General features: G+C 33.7%; 1 protein-coding gene across 2 annotated transcripts; it reads left to right on the forward strand.

The window, feature by feature from the left end:
* The first annotated feature begins 2,853 nt into the window (after positions 1-2,853).
* On the forward strand, positions 2,854-16,741 carry LOC110621654 (probable serine/threonine protein phosphatase 2A regulatory subunit B''gamma). 2 transcript variants are annotated; one of them, XM_021765922.2, is made up of 13 exons: positions 2,854-3,414; positions 10,657-10,899; positions 11,045-11,150; positions 11,227-11,326; positions 11,795-11,900; positions 12,067-12,157; positions 12,636-12,777; positions 13,026-13,173; positions 13,347-13,456; positions 14,039-14,195; positions 14,554-14,679; positions 14,793-14,942; positions 15,569-16,741. In XM_021765922.2, the coding sequence occupies exons 1-12, from the start codon at positions 3,271-3,273 to the stop codon at positions 14,931-14,933; spliced, it is 1,614 nt and encodes a 537-aa protein (XP_021621614.1). In that variant the 5' UTR covers positions 2,854-3,270; the 3' UTR covers positions 14,934-14,942; positions 15,569-16,741. The 2 variants fall into 2 exon arrangements, with proteins under 2 accessions (XP_021621614.1, XP_021621615.1); XM_021765923.2 differs by lacking the exon at positions 2,854-3,414 and adding an exon at positions 3,427-10,025.
* Positions 16,742-17,941: the final 1,200 nt, after the last annotated feature.

A 17,941-nucleotide genomic window follows, 5' to 3' on the forward strand; every position in this document is an offset into this window, starting at 1 on the left:
TGGAATGTTTGTGCTGTGACGCATTTCATGAAAGCATGTAGTTAATGAACTGTTTTCTTTGTTTCTACTCACTGGCCTTTTTAGCTCACCCCTCTCCCTTAACCCCAGTGTTGCAGGTATGAGGTCGATCGGGAAGTCTCAAGAGCAAAGGTTTTGCTTATGTAATAGTATTAGATTAGTACTTTTAGTGTGGACATGTATTGTAAATTGAGATAATGGATTGTAAGATAATAAGATGTAATGTAAGGCAAGTATAGTAGAGTATTGGATTAGTACTGTGCTTGGTCCTAAGACTTGGTTAGTCCCTGTTTAATACATGATGTATGTTATGTTTAGTGTTGAGTTATGTTTGAACTAAACTGGTGGCATGTGTTGTTTACCATGCTAGTGTTTGATGAGGACCCTAGTGGAGGTCTTATGTTTGTGGTTTGATGCATGCACAGGTTAGGTTCTAGTCCTTTGGATGTAATCCCAGCTTGATGTATGTTATGTTGACCCAGCTAGAGTTTTGATGAGGGCTCTAGTAGGGGGTTCTTTATGTTTTCAGTTTTTGCATACAGGTCAAGCTCGGTATTTACATTAGATGTTCCAGTTTTTACGTTAAAGTTTTGATCATGTATGGGATTTGACCAGGTGATAGGATGTATGTTTGGCTTGCTACGGGTCCCGGCTGCCTTAAGCCGATCTGGATCCTAGCGCCGGTAGCGGGTTCGGACCGTTACAGAGGGGTATCGGTTTCGGGTCGTTACAGAATAGCCTGTTTTTCTTACCTCAGATGTAAGTCTTCCTCTATCCTTTGAGTCATTGCCGCTGGAGAAGTGTATATATTTTTTTTGTTCTTACAGAGACACAGTGGTGCGTTTGATTTTTTTATATATGTCACCTTTTTGTTCATCCTTTGTATTTTCTTTTTAGGTTAGAAGCTCTATAGATTTGAGTTACAAAAGTTATTCTAAATATAGAGAGACCATGGTGGTTCACGGAACTGAAACTTCTTAAGCGCGAATAGGTCTCCTTCTCAATATTGTTGTATGATAGAATTAGGGCAATTTTCTTTCTTTAGCCTAAGCGATGAGGATCCCAATGACACATTTTCAATGTGTTCTTTTGCCGGTGGAGAGTAATGAAGATTCATTTTCTGCAATCTCTCTTAGTGTCTTTATTATAGGTTCTCCTTTTTTGATTTGAGGAGTGGTGAGTAAATTTAATGGCAGAAGTCATTCTTTTATTTTTTTATTTTGGTCATTCATTTTTCAATCTTTCTTGATGATGCATATGCTACTTTTTTTATTTTTGATTATCAGAGTTTAATTAGAATGATTTTTTATTTTTTTAATATATATTTTAAGATTATTCAAGACTACTAAAAAAAAAAAACTTTATGCTTCTCACATTGATAACCGTAGTAGAGCTTTTGAAAAGAAGTAAACATTACTACTCATTTACAATTGAGACAAGGTCTGAATTGTTGAGTTTTAGAATTTCTATGGTACATGAATAGTATTCTGTTGAGCTCTATAATTCCTTTGTTGTTTTATCAAGTTTTTGGCTTTGGATGCAATATTTAAGTCTTGTATTTCTCATTAATAACCTTACTGGCTTTGACAAAAAAACAGAGCATTAAATATTCAAATTCAAATAATATAAAAGTATTAAATATATTCAATACCTAATTCTGGAATTTAAGTCATATTGTCAAATAAAAAATGCCATTACTGTTATAAATGTTTATTTTCTCGTCGTGATGATCTATTATTATTTAATTATTAAAAATAAATTAAAAATTAGTAAGGAGAAGAGTTAAAGTAAAAAAAGTTTGTACTTTTTATTTTATTATAATTATGTATTGTATTTTTTTATTAATTAAAATATGATTTTTAAAATTATTTTTAATTGTATTTATTATTGTTTATACGTTAAGAAAATTGATAAATTATCATACCACTTTTCACGCCAATGTCATCATTACGTTATATTAATAAAATTTAAAATTAATCGTAAAAAAACTCATATACTATATTTTTATTATAATTTCATTCTATAATTTTATTTTTCGTCAATAATTTTATTTTTTTAATATATTAAAGATTTACAAAATTATTAAATTAATCTTTTTCACTGTTAAATATATTTAAAAATTATTATTATTATTATTTATTTTTTAAAATTTCTATCAATAATTTTATAATAATAATAATTTATTTTAATTTTATTTTAATTAAAATCATTATCAATCAATTTTTTTTTAAATCTATCTAATATATTAACTATTTAACATTACTTTTAAAATTATCGTAAAAAAATAATTCTATTAAATACACTAGTTATAAAATATTAAAAAATAATTTAAAATAATATTATAATATTTAAACTGATTCATTTGAAAATATTACAAATAAAAATAATTTTTTAAAATTATTTTTTTAACTATCAAGTGTAATATTAATTTTTTTTTAAAATTATCTTAATATTTAAAGTAAATTTAAAAAATATTAAAAAAATGTTATATTTTAAATTTTATTATAAAATTTTAAATTATTATTAATTTTAATTATAAAACTTTAAATTATTATTAATTTTAATTTAAAATTTATTGAGGTGATATATTAATTTATTAATTTATGAGTGATGTGATAATTTTATTAATTTTTAATGATATAAATAAAGATGTATAATTAAAAAATTTTAAAAAGTAAAATTTTATTTGATAAAAAATATAAGATATAATTATAATAAAATAAAAAATGCAGGCTAAGAGAATTGACTAAAATTGTGATCACAAGTCACATGTTTTTGCACGTGACCAATAATTGCCCCCGTCCCATCTCTTTTAGTTCAACCATTTCAAATGTTATTTTACAGAATCACCCTCACACATTACACTCTCTCTGTCTCTCCTTTACTCAAATCTCTGCATTTTCATAGCTAATTCTCCCATTGAATCGCATCCATCTCCATCGTCACTTGTACAGTAGTTTTCCCCTACTTTCCATCGTTTTCCTTTGTTTTCTCTTCTCCCAATCGCCTCTTATTCTCAAAAGAGAAGGAACAAGAAGGAAACAATTGTTTTATTTTGTAAAGATCTAGGGTTGCTTAGACTCTTAGACCGCCAAATCCGAGTTTTTTGAGCTTGTTTCTCTATACGTCTATCAAATTTAGATTAATTTCAGATTTGTAAATCCATTGGAACGTGAAAACTTGGAGAGCTCTGTTTTGGTATTTAGGGTTCGGCGATCTTTATGTTTGGTCTGATTCGATTTGATATAAATTATGGATACTGTTGGCGATGTGGCGATGCTGGACGCAGAGTTGTTACAATTGCCGGAGGTGGCTCCTTTGTCCTTGAAATCGTACCCGGACTTTGCACAGAAGCTTTTCGAGCAGTGGCTCGCGCTCCCTGACGCTAACCGGCTGGTACCTTTTTATTGTTATCCACAAATTACCTTGAACAGCTTGATAAGATGTTGCAGTGGTTTAGATTTGTTAATCAATTACCATTGCTTTCATTATTAATGCCTGGTAGAGTTATTGTATTCTTTTTTGGTAGTTTAGTTAGGTAGTCTATGGCGTGGACTAATCTGAAGGAATTGAATAAGGAAGGATAAAATTACGAAAGAGGAATGATAAGGTTTGGATAAACTTACCTGTGAGGTTGTTGAGGTTTGTCAGGAAGGAGATTGCTATTGTGACAATGAAGCAAGTCTGAGGAATGTTATGGTTATGGTATATGGGTTCTTTTGTAACTCTTTGTCCCATGTGTGCCCCATATTGCAAATAAACAGGCTTCATCAATTTCTTGTCATGTTTGATGTTAAGATGGAGATGCGGTAGTCTTTCTTGATTTGGCTGTGGATTAATTCCAATAGGCTGCTTTTGATATGTGGTAGTCATGAATTCTGTTGTTGATACCATTTCTGCTTAAAATGTTGGGTTGTGATACAGATTGTTACTACAATGGGCTTCCAGGGGCTGGCATGTGGACCTTGCTGATATTTTTGTGATTATTATGAAAGGAATTCTTCTTATTCTCTTTATTCTGTTAACAACAGTTTCTTACTTAGCAAGGTGGCATTGTGGAGGAAGTTGACGTGGCATGTTTATTCTGCATGAATATTTCATAATGATAATCAGGATTAGTGTTAAATTGGTTATATGATAGTTAAAGGTTGGTGTGTTGCCTTGCTGATACAATTGTGATTTTTTGTGATAGCAATTCTTCTTCTTCTTCTTGGTGGCATTTTAGAGGAAGTTGATGTACGATGTATCTGAAGTTTTGCATGGAAATTCTATGATGATCAGGGTTGTGTTAAATTGGTCATATAATGGTTAAAGGATTGAGTAAGGGTTTTACTTAAATCAGTGAAACAGTGATCACAAGAGATTTAGAGGGAGACCAATAATAGGAAGAAATTAGGTAGTTGAAGAGAGTGTTTGATATTATGTTGCCACTTTTGTGTTTAACGTTACTTTCCTGGTATATGCTGTGTGGTGGATTCTGAATTGTTCGCTAGTGGGGGCAATATGTATATATATATATATATGAGCAGTTGTATATGTTCAAATGATAATAATTACTTTGGCAACCACTTACTATTGAAGTGAAATGTCTAAAAAATGGATGGAGTCATTAGAAATAAGATGACTTCGGGAGCAATTGGGGCAATTTTAATATTTAGTGGGACAAGAGACTAGTAAAGTGAAAAATCCAAAGAAATGGGTGGTGGCAGTGAAATAAGATTATTTTAGGGGCAAATTTAAAAATCCAGTTGGGGCTAACCTAATGTATATGTGTATATATATAAAGGGATAAGTGGGTCAATGGGGGCACTTGCCCCAACAGTAGATCCATCAGTGTATACTGATAGCAACGTTGAAAGCACCTACCTTGTCCTGTGTCTAGCTAGTTTGCGTTCATTGTAATTGTAGCAACGTGGTTTAAATACCTTATGCTTTTTCTCCTTTTGTCAGTTTAACAAGCAGTTATTATAGCCTGGATGATTCTGCAAATTGTGGAATTGATGATGGCATGAATGGTTCTAGGTTGAATCTTGTATCCATAGTTGTGAAAGGCTCAAGGCGCACCAAAGAACAAGGCGCAGGTGCGCGCCCGAGCAACTTGAGGCGCAAAAAATTAAAAAGTAAAAAATACATTAAAATTCAAGTAACATAAAGCTAAATGCAATAAAATCAAATACCAAACATCAAATGCAATATAATCTTTGTTTGCTACTTTCACAATCACAAATCACATTATCACAATCCACAATCCACAATTCACAATTCTCAATTCACAATTCAGATTCACAGTAAACTCTAAATTATTGTTTGCTAACTATATTCACAAATCTCAATTTACTTGATTAATTAACATGATAATAATATAAAGAGATAATTAACATAAAGTTAAAAAATCATAGCAGGGTGGTTGGCAATGGCAGAGCAGCATGCTGGCAGTATGACAACCATGGGGAGAGTAAGAGTAAAGAAAAAGAGAAAGAATAAAGAAAGGAAGGAGAATGATAAACTCAAATAAAACAGAATTTTATGTTGAGAATGAACTGAAGAGATGAAATCTAGGTATGTTGAAGTCTTTGAAGAATTTTGGGAGGAATTTTTATTTTATTCCAATTGAATTAATTTTTACAAGGTTTGAGTATAAGAATTAATCTAAATTAGGAATATTTACAATAAGAATAAAATCTCTTAAATTAAGCCTAATTAGGATTCCAAAAATTTGAATCCTCCTACTTAGGAACTTCTATGTTGGTCAACACTCCCCTCAAGTTTGGTGCATAGATATCACACATGCCTAACTTGCAAACCAAGATATGATAGGTCTTGTTGCTGAGCCCTTTGGTAAACACATCAGCTAGTTGTTCATCGGAATTCATATGATCTAACCTCAAGACACTATTTATTAACTTTTCTTTAATGAAGTATCGATCAATCTCTATGTGCTTCGTTCAGTCATGTTGAACCGGATTTTGAGCTATATTGATGGCAACTTTGTTGTCACAGTACCCTCTCCAATAGTTTCAATTCCTCCAAACACCTTATGCCATCGCTCTATATTCCATCTCAGCACTTGATCGAGCAACAAAATTTTGCTTTTTGCTTCTCCAAGTGATAAAGGTTTCCTCCCATAATTTTACAACAACCACTAGTCGACCTTTTATCATCAAGGGATCCAGTCCAATCTGCATCTGTGAATAAATATATGCGAAGATGACCATATTTAGAGAACAAGAGACTTTTTTCAGGAGCAGACTTCAATATCACAAAATGCGAAAAACAGCTTGCATGTGAGACTCACGAGGATCATGTATAAACTGACTGACTAAGCTGACTGTATATGCTATGTCCAGTCGAGTATGTGAAAGATAAATCAATCTGTCTACCAACCTCCTTGATATCTGCCCATATCCACTGATTCACCAATCCCTGCTTGTAGCTTGTGATTGCTCTCAATGGGAATTTCTGCTGGTTTGCAACCTAACATACCATTTTCTTCTAAAAGATCCAAAATGTATTTTCTCTGAGAAATAAAGATTTCTTGTTTTGACCTGGCAACCTCGATTTCTAGGAAATATTGCATTTTTCCTAGATTTTTAATTTTGAATTCCTGAGCTAAAAGCTTTTTCAGTCGAGTCATCTCTTCAGTGTTATCCTTGTCATTACTGTATCATCAACATAGACTATAAGAAGAATAATTTTACCCTTTTGATGTCTGATAAACAGGATATGGTTAGCATTGCTCTGTTAGTCAAAGGAAATCATAGCTCTACTCAATTGGTCAAACTAAGCTCTGGGTGACTGCTTCAATCCATACAAAGCCTTCTTTAGTCTATATACCTTTCCTTGTGTTTTTCCATCAGCAAATCTAGGAGGGGTTTCTATATACACTTCATCCTCCAAGTTTCTGTGGAGAAATGCATTTTTCATGTCAAATTATTGTAGATTCCATTCAAGGTTGACAACACAAGATAGCAATACTCTGATTGAGTTCATTTTGGGAACAATGACAAATTTCTCCTAGTAATCCACTCCATAGGTTTGAGTGTATCTCTTGACGAATAGTCTAGTCTTGAATCTTTCAATCGATCCATCTGCTTTGTGTTTTATAGTGAACACCCATTTGCAGTTAACAAGTTTATTTCCAGTGGGAGAGTGATAAGCTCCCAGGTCTCATTTTTGGTTAGTGTTTTCACCTCTTCAATCATTGCTCCTTCCATTTAGGATCTGCAAGAGCTTCCTTCCAACCCTGTGAAACAAACATGTAGGAAATAGACAAGGCAAAAACTCTATAGAATGGAGACAAAGAATTATAAGAGAGAAAGTTAGAAATAGAGTGCTCTGTACAAGATCTAACTCATTTTCTTTGAGCAATTGGTTTATTTAGATCATTAAAGGGCTAAAGTTTAGGGATGACTCACCAGATGGAGGGGAGGAAGGTTTATGACACTGAGTAGACTGCACAGTGGCTTTTTCTGCTTCTGTTTTGTCTCTTCTTGAGTATCTCCTTCAATCTGGTTTATCTAAACTCCAAATTTGGTCACCAATAGTCTTCCCCTATATAATAGTCTCTTGATCACCAATAGTCTCCCCTTGTATAGTAGTCTCCTCTAGAGTTGAACGTTCTAGAATTATGGGATTATGAATCATCTCTTTTCTGTCATTGTCCTCCCTCCGAAAAGGTGATGGGGTAGTATTGAAATAAGGTTCAATATCTCTAAATGTAATATCCATATTGATAAAGTATTTTCTAGATAGAGGGTGGTAATACTTGTAACCCTTCTATGTGGGAGAGTATCCAACAAACGTACATTTAATAGATCCACACATTTAATAGCTCTCGGATCGAGCTTCTCACCTGTCCTAGTATGAACAAAACACGTGCACTCAAATATCTTTGGTGGAACAATATAAGTATTTTTCCCTTGTAGCACCTCTAAAGGGCTTTTAAAGGTAAGAGTTTTGAGAGGCATTTTATTGACGAGATAAGTTGTGGCTAAAGCTGCATCTCCTCAATAGGTTTTTGGAAGGTTTATGGTGAAAAGGAAAGATTGGGTTACTCCCAAAAGATGTCTATTTTTTCTTTCAGCAACACTTTTTGGACACTAATGTAAGGACAACTAGTTTGATGTAGTATCCCATTAGACTCTAGACAAGCAAAAAAAGGCCATCCATGTACTTTGTACCATTTTCAGTTCTCAAAACTTTTATCATAGCATCAAATTGAGTATAAATCATCTTGTGAAAAGATTGAAAGCAAGAAGTTACATCACTCTTTGCCTTTATCAAATAAATCCAAGTCATGCGAGTGCAGCAATTAATAAAAGTAACAAACCAACGATTACCAAATAGTGAGACTGTTTGAGTAGGTCCCCAAACGTCAGAATGGATGGTCACAAAAGGGATCGTACTCCTATTGTTACTTGAGGGATAAGAAGTTCTTATATGCTTAGCATACTCACAAGAATCACAAATTAGAACCGCATTGAGCCTTGGAAAATAAATTAAGATAAAGTTTCTCTAAGACAAAGAAGGATGAATGTTCTAACCGTCGATGCCACTGTATGATTTCCTGGTTGACATCTTGATTTCTTTCAAAAAGAGCCCAAGGTGAATTCAAACTTAGATTCCTTTCTAAGATATTTAAGCTATCGTGCAGTCTACTATTGTCAATCATCTTCTCAGTTTGAAGGGTCTGAATAACACAATCAGGAAAAAATTCAATTTTACAGTTAAGTGTTTTGGTGGGAGCACTAACAGATAAAAAAAACAAGGAACATGAAGAGTAGAGGATATCTTGATATTTGAAGTACAAATAATAGAATTGGTTCCAAATATAAGAGTGGAAGAACTATATGCGATTTTGACAGTTTTTTTTTGTAGACATGGAAGATAATTAAGGAAGCCTTCAGAGAAGTCTGTTACATGTCTATTTGTACTAGAATCAATAATCCATGGAGCAAAATCAAGAGACTAAATAAAAGAATTATCAGAAGTCCTTACATTACACACACAAGTCATTGCCATTTCAAGAAAAAACCACAAATTTTCTGCTAAAAAGTGGAAAATTATTGTTACTGAAGAAAGAATTACCTTTCCCAATGAAAAAGGCACGAGTTCAGCAGATCAGAAGCGTGACTTAAAGGCGAGTCTGCCGAAAAGGATTATTTCCTGAAAAATCACCGAAAAATGTCTCCCTCGCCGGAAAAAGGTAAACCAAGTCACGGGTCCACACAAGTCAGAGGCGCGACTTGAAGGCGAGTCTGCCGGAAAGGATCGCCATCGAAAAAGACCACCGAAAAATGTCACACGTGCCGGCGCATGATCTTGCGAGGGCGCGTGAGCTTCACGTGCGTGGCTTTCCAACATCGGAGCTGACCAGCGACGGTCCGGCGACCCTGCTGGTGCCGGCGGTGAGATGAAAAAAAGGTTCATAGACAAGGTAGTATCAAAAAGGTATATGTAGGGTTTTAGAAACCCTAAGAAAAAAAATGAATTTAAACCCTAAAATCATGAAAAAAAACTCTAATAACATGAAGAATTTTGAGAAATTTTTTTGATTTTATTTCAATTAAATTGATCTTTACAAGGTTTGAGTATTTATCCACAAGAATCAACCTAAACTAGGAATATTTACAATAAGAATAAAATCTTTTAAATCAAGTTTAATTAGGATTCCAAAAATTTAAATCCTTCTGATTAGAAACCTTCTATGTTGGTCAACAGTCTTGAATGTTGATTTTTTCTTTTCCTCTCCTTCCTCTTTTTCTCTTCTGTTTTTTTCCCTCTTTTTCCTTCTCTCTCCTACGGCTGCTGCTGGCTGCTGAGATTGTTGTTAAAGTCTAGGGCAAATTTTGAAGCCCTTTTATGGAGGGCGCTTGAAAGGACACGGGTGCACCTGAGGGCGCCTCAGGCACAATGCTCGCCTGGTGCCACCCTAGATGCTAGGCATTGCGCCTTTCATAACACTGCTTGTACCTTATCTGGAAAATATGTATAAATGCATCAATATGGTACTATTCATGCCTATGTTATTGTGCCCTAATTTTATATTTATCTATGTGTTTGTGTGCGTTTAGCTAGGTAGGTTTACATGAATATAATTTAGGAAGAAAGTTACAGAATATCATCTCTTTTTCCCCTGTATCAGATGATCTATAGTCTAATGGGAGTATGGAAGAATAATTCTACTAGCTTAAGTAGGAAGATGACAACTTGTTTATCAGGCCCTTAGGCTTAATTTTTACCCTTCATCAGTCTCCTCACTCCAATGGGTATGAATATGAGGAATACCACATTGATGGAACTTTATATTCTCTTCCCTGTTGTGGATGGAAAGTTGTTGCCTTTTCTGGACTTACCAATTGCAGCTGGCCATGCAATTTATGAAAGCAGTTTTGGACCACAGAATTTTTCTTCATCTGATGAAAATTTTCTATAAAAAAAAAAAATAGAGCTTAATCCAGTACTGTTGCTGGAAGTATTAAACCCCTGGATCTATTGCCTAAATCCCTTTTCCTTTTTAGGGAGAGGCTATCTTACTTTGTCTTATTTCTTGCATTTCTAATTTGTTGAATCAGTTGTGGTCAATGTCTAGGAGTATGGATATGATTTCTGATCTTATTTTCCATCCTTTCTGTCTAGGTGACATCATTGCTTAGTGATGCAAAGGCAGGCGTTCCCTTGAATGTCTCTGGAAACTCTCCTAAAGCGAATACTACCACAAGCAGTTCTTTACCTTCCATGTTTCCTGGAGGAAGTACTCCGCCTCTTTCTCCTAGAAGTACATCTGGGTCCCCTCGTATAATGAAACAGAGAGCTGGCCCTTCTAATTTAGGTTCTCCTCTGAAGGTAGTTAGTGAGCCAGTGAGGGAGTTCATACCTCAGGTTCGTAAACATTGTGTATGATTTTTTAAAATAGTTATAATTGCAGTGGTCCTATATTCTCTTGCTGGTTGCTGTCTTTGAATTTTCTTTGCTAATATTGTTTCCCACTTAAATTAGCTGATCTATTTAATATAAAATCTTGCAGTTTTACTTCCAAAATGGTCGTCCACCTCCAAATGAACTAAGGGAACAATGTTTGTTCAGGATCAGTCACTTTTTCTATGGCCGTTCAGATGGGCTGCAGTTACATGGTGAGATATGCTCGAAAATTGTCAACCTGCTATATATCTAGGGCTGATATTTCCATTGTTTCTTTTGCATGTACAGAATTCAAATCTGTCACCAAGGAAATTTGCAAGCTGCCCTCATTCTTCTCTGCAGTTCTTTTCAGGAAGATTGATGTCAATGGCACTGGTTTTGTGACAAGGTATGTGCTTCTTGTGTTAGTAGCACATGTGATCTTGGAGAGGAATGACTTGTATCTTAACTGCTGTTTATTTGATCTCCAATCATTTTCCTGATATTTCATGTTGTAAATACTTGAGATATCTTGCTCATTTCAGTTACTATTTTATTGGAATCAATTTATTATTGAATACGTGAAGTTACCTCTCTGCTTTTGGCAAATTGAAGGTTTTTCTTAACTTCCCTTTTGGAACTAGAGTGTTATTATCTTCAATAATAGTTAGAGGTTGTTGGTGAAAGTATTATGGAAATTGGAGCCTATGGTGATGAAAAAAATGTCATCATTTTGAGCAACTTGAGAATTTTTTCATCGACTGGACAAATTAGAAATAAATGAATAGTATCACTTTCTATTTGTGCCAGTCTTCTACTCTTTGCAAACAGTACATCTGATTGTTCAACTGAAGGTTATTTGTCACCTGTGTTATAGGGATGCCTTCGTTAATTATTGGATAAATGGCAACATGCTGACGATGGATACAGCAACTCAAATGTTTAAAATTCTAAAGCAACCAGATCTCAAATACCTCACTCAGGTTTCTATTTTTGTTTGTATAAGTTTATATTTATATGATGCTGCTCATTATAAATTGCAACGATTCCTTTTCTTAATCTATATTGTTATGGAACCATTGACAGTTTTGGATGTCATCATCATAATTTGTGTTGTTTAATGTTTAGAATGTTTGAAATTGATAACAGGAAGACTTCAAACCTATTCTTCGAGAACTATTGGCAACTCATCCAGGGTTGGAATTCTTACAGAGCACACCAGAGTTTCAGGAAAGATATGGTTTGTGCTCTGATCATCTTTTGACTGTGCATTCAACTGCATATTATAGACGTAGTTGATTTAATTGGTAGTTGGTAGTTGGTAGTATTTACATAGACATACACATGAATATTTTCAAATTAGTGAGGTGTTGGTTAGAGCTGCATCCTAAGTGGTTTTGCGTCGCATTTCTGGCTAACCACCATGGTGAAGTACCTTAATGTAGGCATATTATGATGGGAATCTGTTCTTGGTATTTTTGATATTACATGGCCAAATATATAAATCATCCCTACTAATTGATAAAACTCTGTTGCACCCTTGTGTCTATTGTTATTATTATTATTACTATTTTGTCTATGATGCCCTTCATTTTTTATTTTTGAAGAATTAGGCATGATTTCCCAACTTATCACTAGATGTAGCATTATTATGGATACTATACCTTTTAAATGATGTACTTCAATAACTTGAATTCTTCCTCTTCACAATTTTCCAGCTGAAACTGTAATCTACAGAATATTTTACTACATAAATAGATCTGGGAATGGTCATCTTACCCTCAGGGAGCTGAAACGTGGAAACTTGATTGATGCAATGCAGCATGCAGATGAAGAAGAGGACATAAATAAAGTTTTAAGGTAGGAATCCTGCTGTCAACTTTTTATAGATTTTCTTCAACCAAACTCAGACTCAATTTTTGAGCTTATGGTGAGTTGAATTGTAAGGAACTTTTCTTGCCTATACTTTTAAACTAGGAAATGTTCCAGTTATCATATGATGTGAATTGCATTTGTGAATCATGAAACATATGGTGAGAAACATGTCCATGTATTATTGAATTCCCAATGATAATTCTTTTTTGTTTTCCAATGCATTCTGTGTACAGGTACTTCTCTTATGAACATTTTTATGTGATATACTGCAAGTTTTGGGAACTGGATATGGATCATGATTTTCTGATCGACAAAGAGAACCTGATCAGATATGGTAACCATGCGCTTACGTACCGGATTGTTGATAGGATCTTTTCCCAGGTTTGTGCCAGAGATGATACTTTTGTAATTCAAGCCCAGTCACCTGCTACCTGCACAAAGAAATTCTCTTATTCAACATTTGCATATTTCAGTCATCCCCTCATCTTCACTCATAACTTTATCATTATTAAGTTCAAGATCAAAGATCTGATTGTGTTTAATATCAATTCCAGGTCGCAAGAAAGTTTACTTGTAAGGTTGAAGGGAAGATGGGATATGAAGATTTTGTCTACTTCATACTGTCAGAGGAGGATAAGTCGTCTGAACCAAGTCTTGAGTACTGGTATATTTGCATCTCATATTCTGTAGATTTAGGAGTGCTATTGTAAAATGTATACATCAATAACAGTTCTGTTCACCTATTATTTATAGGAATAACATTGATTAGATTACTTTGTGAGTTGTTATATTTTAGTCATGAATTCATTGTTGAGTATGAATTAAGATTTATAAAACTGAACTAATCATATTTGTGATGTCCATAATTATACTAGGTAAATGAGTTTGGTCCAATCCATGGTAACTGTACAGTAAAAATAGAACAGCTAACATTTGGGGGATGTTTCTGGAAAACAAAGAAATGTGATTTTTTATTCTGTTATCAATAGGGGATGGTAGTAGGTAGGGTGAAAGGGTGTTGGATAGATTAATAAGTTCCTTTTGGTCGTTGTTTCTAATTTTTCACACTTGCTAAATACAGTATGCAAGTATTATTCTTCTTGTTCCATTTTCTTAATGTAACATGGCCATGTTGCTTTGCTTATTGAGGAAGTTTACTTTTGTATCACGTCATGCATGCCTATTTTGCTTTTTCAAATAGCTGAGGAGATGAATTGCATATTTTTTCTGTCAATTTTCTTCTTAGGTTCAAGTGCATAGATTTGGATGGAAATGGAGTTTTGACACGAAATGAAATGCAATTCTTTTATGAAGAGCAGTTGCATCGAATGGAATGCATGGCCCAAGAGCCTGTGCTGTTTGAAGACATATTATGCCAGATAATTGACATGATTGGACCAGAGGTTTGCTAGTTCACTCTTCTGTAATATTGGGTAGTTCCTTATTTGATGCATTTCAGATGCTCAAGGGAGCCTGTTAAGGGGAAAAAACTGAAATATTGGTAATTGTAGATTGTTAACTTCTGTTATTGGAACAATTTAGAAACGAGGTTGCTTGCAATCTCCGGCATGGATTTTAAAGTTTCACTTATAGAAGCCAAGGCTCTAAGCAAACTCAATCACTTATTGTTCCTTGTTTTCCAAGAAGATAATGTAATGCACATAGCTAGCCACTAGGTCTACGATCTCATTTCCAGGATTATTTTTCTAAACGCACCATTTTTGTATATGTTATGAACCCTTGACTCTTTCTTGCGTGCAGAATGAGAGCTATATCACATTAAGTGACCTGAAAGGTTGTAAACTTTCAGGAAGTGTGTTCAATATCCTTTTCAACCTTAACAAGTTTATGGCCTTTGAAACTCGTGATCCGTTTCTGATTCGCCAGGTCTGTACAGCTCAATATTATATTTATTACTCAAAAAATTAATTTAGAAACATTATAGCAGTCTAGTGCTGGGAGACTGTTGGTAATAGACTTGGTGACATTGAAACAAACAGGAGCGTGAGAATCCAACATTGACAGAGTGGGATCGGTTTGCACATAGGGAATATATTAGGCTTTCGATGGAGGAAGACGTTGAAGATGCCTCTAATGGAAGTGCAGATGTCTGGGATGAATCACTTGAGGCTCCATTTTGAGGTTAACTGGTAAACCACTTTGATCTATGCAGTGATGATGTTTTTTATTGGTGGCATAGAATTTTATTCAATGTTTCTGCTCCACACTCTTTCCCCTCTGAGTTATAATCCGGCACTTATCTTATGAGGTAGAGAAATTTGAGTTTTCAAGTCAGCAATTCACTGCTCTTATTGATCTATTAGCAACAAGTAGATCTAGCCCAGGGGAATTAGTAATGCCTTATGAACTTTATGTGCTGTGTTCATCTCTCGGAATAGTTTCTGCTGTCTGATATGAGTCGCTGAAGGAATATGTTATTTTCACTGATTGTGGCAGTATGTATTTTGGATAAGACGACAATTTTGTCTTCAAAACGTACATTATGTCAACCTTCATTGATGCTGTGTTCTTTGGTAATACCACTAGCATTGCTGCTATTATACACCCAGCTTCTGATTCTTGGTGTTCCGTTTTTCCTCTATATGTTTTCAGGCCAAGCCCTGATTGCTTTTGTTACTAGAAATCTTCATATCTTATTTAGCATGGTGCTGATTTGCCTCCATCATGTGAAACATTTTTCCTTTTTTCCTTTTTGGTTAGATTCATTTTCTTTCAATTGTTTCTACTTGATTTACTGGTTTGTTTTTTGCCACAGGTTCCTGCATGAGCACTCTAAATTCTTCTATGGAGATTTGAGTCACGGGAACAGTAAAAGGATCATTCTTTCAATGGGATGTGGCAGCTGTTACCTGTGATCTTTTTTAAGGGAAAGTCCAAGCTTGGTGGGGTGGGAATGTATCTTTTTCCAATTACCAGCAGACAAATTATCACACCTTTGTGTGCATACTGACAAACAATGAGGAAAAATACAATGAAAGCAGTGGTTCGTGATGCTAAAGCTACTGTAAAGGAGAGGTAGTTGCCCAGAGGTGAGATTTTGATTGTCCAGGTTGAAGTAGCTCCGAACATCTAGTGCAATTTTTTATTTATCAATTTGTAAGTTATAAATCTATTGTCAAAGTCTTTCTCCTTTTAATTTAGCAGTTGGTTCTTTTGATAGTTTTTGTCTGTACGGTAACATCACGGGTGCTGGTTAGGCTTTGTTATCAATTTTTTGGATTGTCAGAGATATCGATTACTGGTTTCATAGGGTCCCCCTTTCCTTTCCCCACTTGATGTATACAGAACTGTAGCATCATGTTTTCCGCACTGTAGCATCATGTTGTCTGTGGAAAACGTAAAAATTTCTATTCAAAATTTTCAGAAGAGTTACCTTTTCACAAATGCACTGTGAAGTATTTGTGTGTAGGGACATGAAACTCAGAGTTGGTTAGTATTTGTGTAGAAATGGAACTTCTATGGTTGAAAAAAGCTCAGACTGAGATTCTGTCTATGCGGATATTAGCCTTCCCATCCACTTTCAATGTTCTCTTTGGAGCTTCATGATGTTTGGTTAAATGATGTGTGACGCTCTTTTTGAAATATGTTTGTAGTATTTCAGAATTTACTTGTTTGTAAATTTTGGAGAAGCTGTGGGGCTTTCAAGCATTTTAATGGTTATTGTATTTGTTCGAGTTGTTGGATGTTGGACCGAGTTGTGAATTTTTATTATCATGTAATTTCTACAGTTTGATTTTCTTTTTCTTTTTCCTGATTATTTGTGATGCACAATGGGGAAACGAAAAGCGTCCATGTGTCAAATGCATAAGCTAGTGCTAGTTTCCTTGTCAATATACAAAGAGAATGGACCATGTTGTAGCTGTGAATCTTTGTAATAGCTTAATTTCTTTGAATTCTGTATGTTCTCTTCTGATTCACCCGTTGTTTTGAGTTCTGTTTAGCTACTAATCATATATGTTTGGAATGCCTTTTTGAAATTGGGATAATAGGTTTACGGAAAGGAAAACCAATCATTTAGGATTCGTCTTGGCAGTTCATGCATGCATCATGTTGGAGAAAATTCTCATTATTCAATTGTAATATTGAAAATTATTTTCTAATATTTGAAGGGCACTAAAAATATTAATTTTCTTTGCACATACGAAGATGTTTTTGGGGAAGCTGGTTCTTCAACTTTTGATGAAAAGTGGTGCCTCTTTCGCGAACCAATGTCCCTCTGTTTCTCTCTCCTATCACTAGGGGAAAGGTGGCAGCAGCCATGGTATTAAAAAATAATAAAAAAAAAATACTCGTTCAAACTTGAATCCATTAGTAATTTTAATATCTGAACTCTGTTTAATGTCATTCATATTAGAAAATTAGCTAACCAATGGGCAAATTGAGTGGCAAAAAATAATAATAATAATATAAATTGAGTCTCTGAGTCTCCAAGTGTCCGACAGCCTTGCGCATTTGTCTAATCTGTTAGCTTTATTACGATTTGAACTGTAGTTTTATACATTTTAATTAACGATCAATACAAAAATATATTTACTAATTATTTATATTTTGAAATTTAATATTATGTAATCACATTTAAATTTTATTTATTTAAATTACTATTATTAAATTTATTGTTGATATGATTATATTTAAATAATATAATTCAAATTAAACACAAGTATTAAATTTAAACTTTTTCCTCAATATGATTTTATATTATGCGAGTTTTTTTCAATAAAATTTGATAAAATCAAATATCTAAAAAATACTTTATTTTTTGACATTCCTACTTATGAATTGAATTGTGAATTTGTGATTTGATTTGTGATCGGTTAATAGAAGAAATTATAGTTAAGAAAAAAAAATAAATTAATACAATATCTATATACATAAAAGAAGTTGTTAGATTGGAAATTTTTTAAATTTTGGGAGCTGCTTGTTATTGCTATTTGAGCTATGAAAAATATTATTTTTAATATAGTGTAAAAAATTATCAAAATTAAAAGGAAATTAATATATTTCAATAATATAAACTTCACGCATATTATTATTATAAAATTTGTTGTCTTTTATGAAAAAAAGTATTGTTTTAAAAATATTACGCATTTTAGTTAATGTAAAGTAGTTTCTTATTAAAGAGAAAATT

This window comes from Manihot esculenta, chromosome 8, assembly GCF_001659605.2.
Source record: "Manihot esculenta cultivar AM560-2 chromosome 8, M.esculenta_v8, whole genome shotgun sequence".
NCBI lineage: Eukaryota > Viridiplantae > Streptophyta > Magnoliopsida > Malpighiales > Euphorbiaceae > Manihot > Manihot esculenta.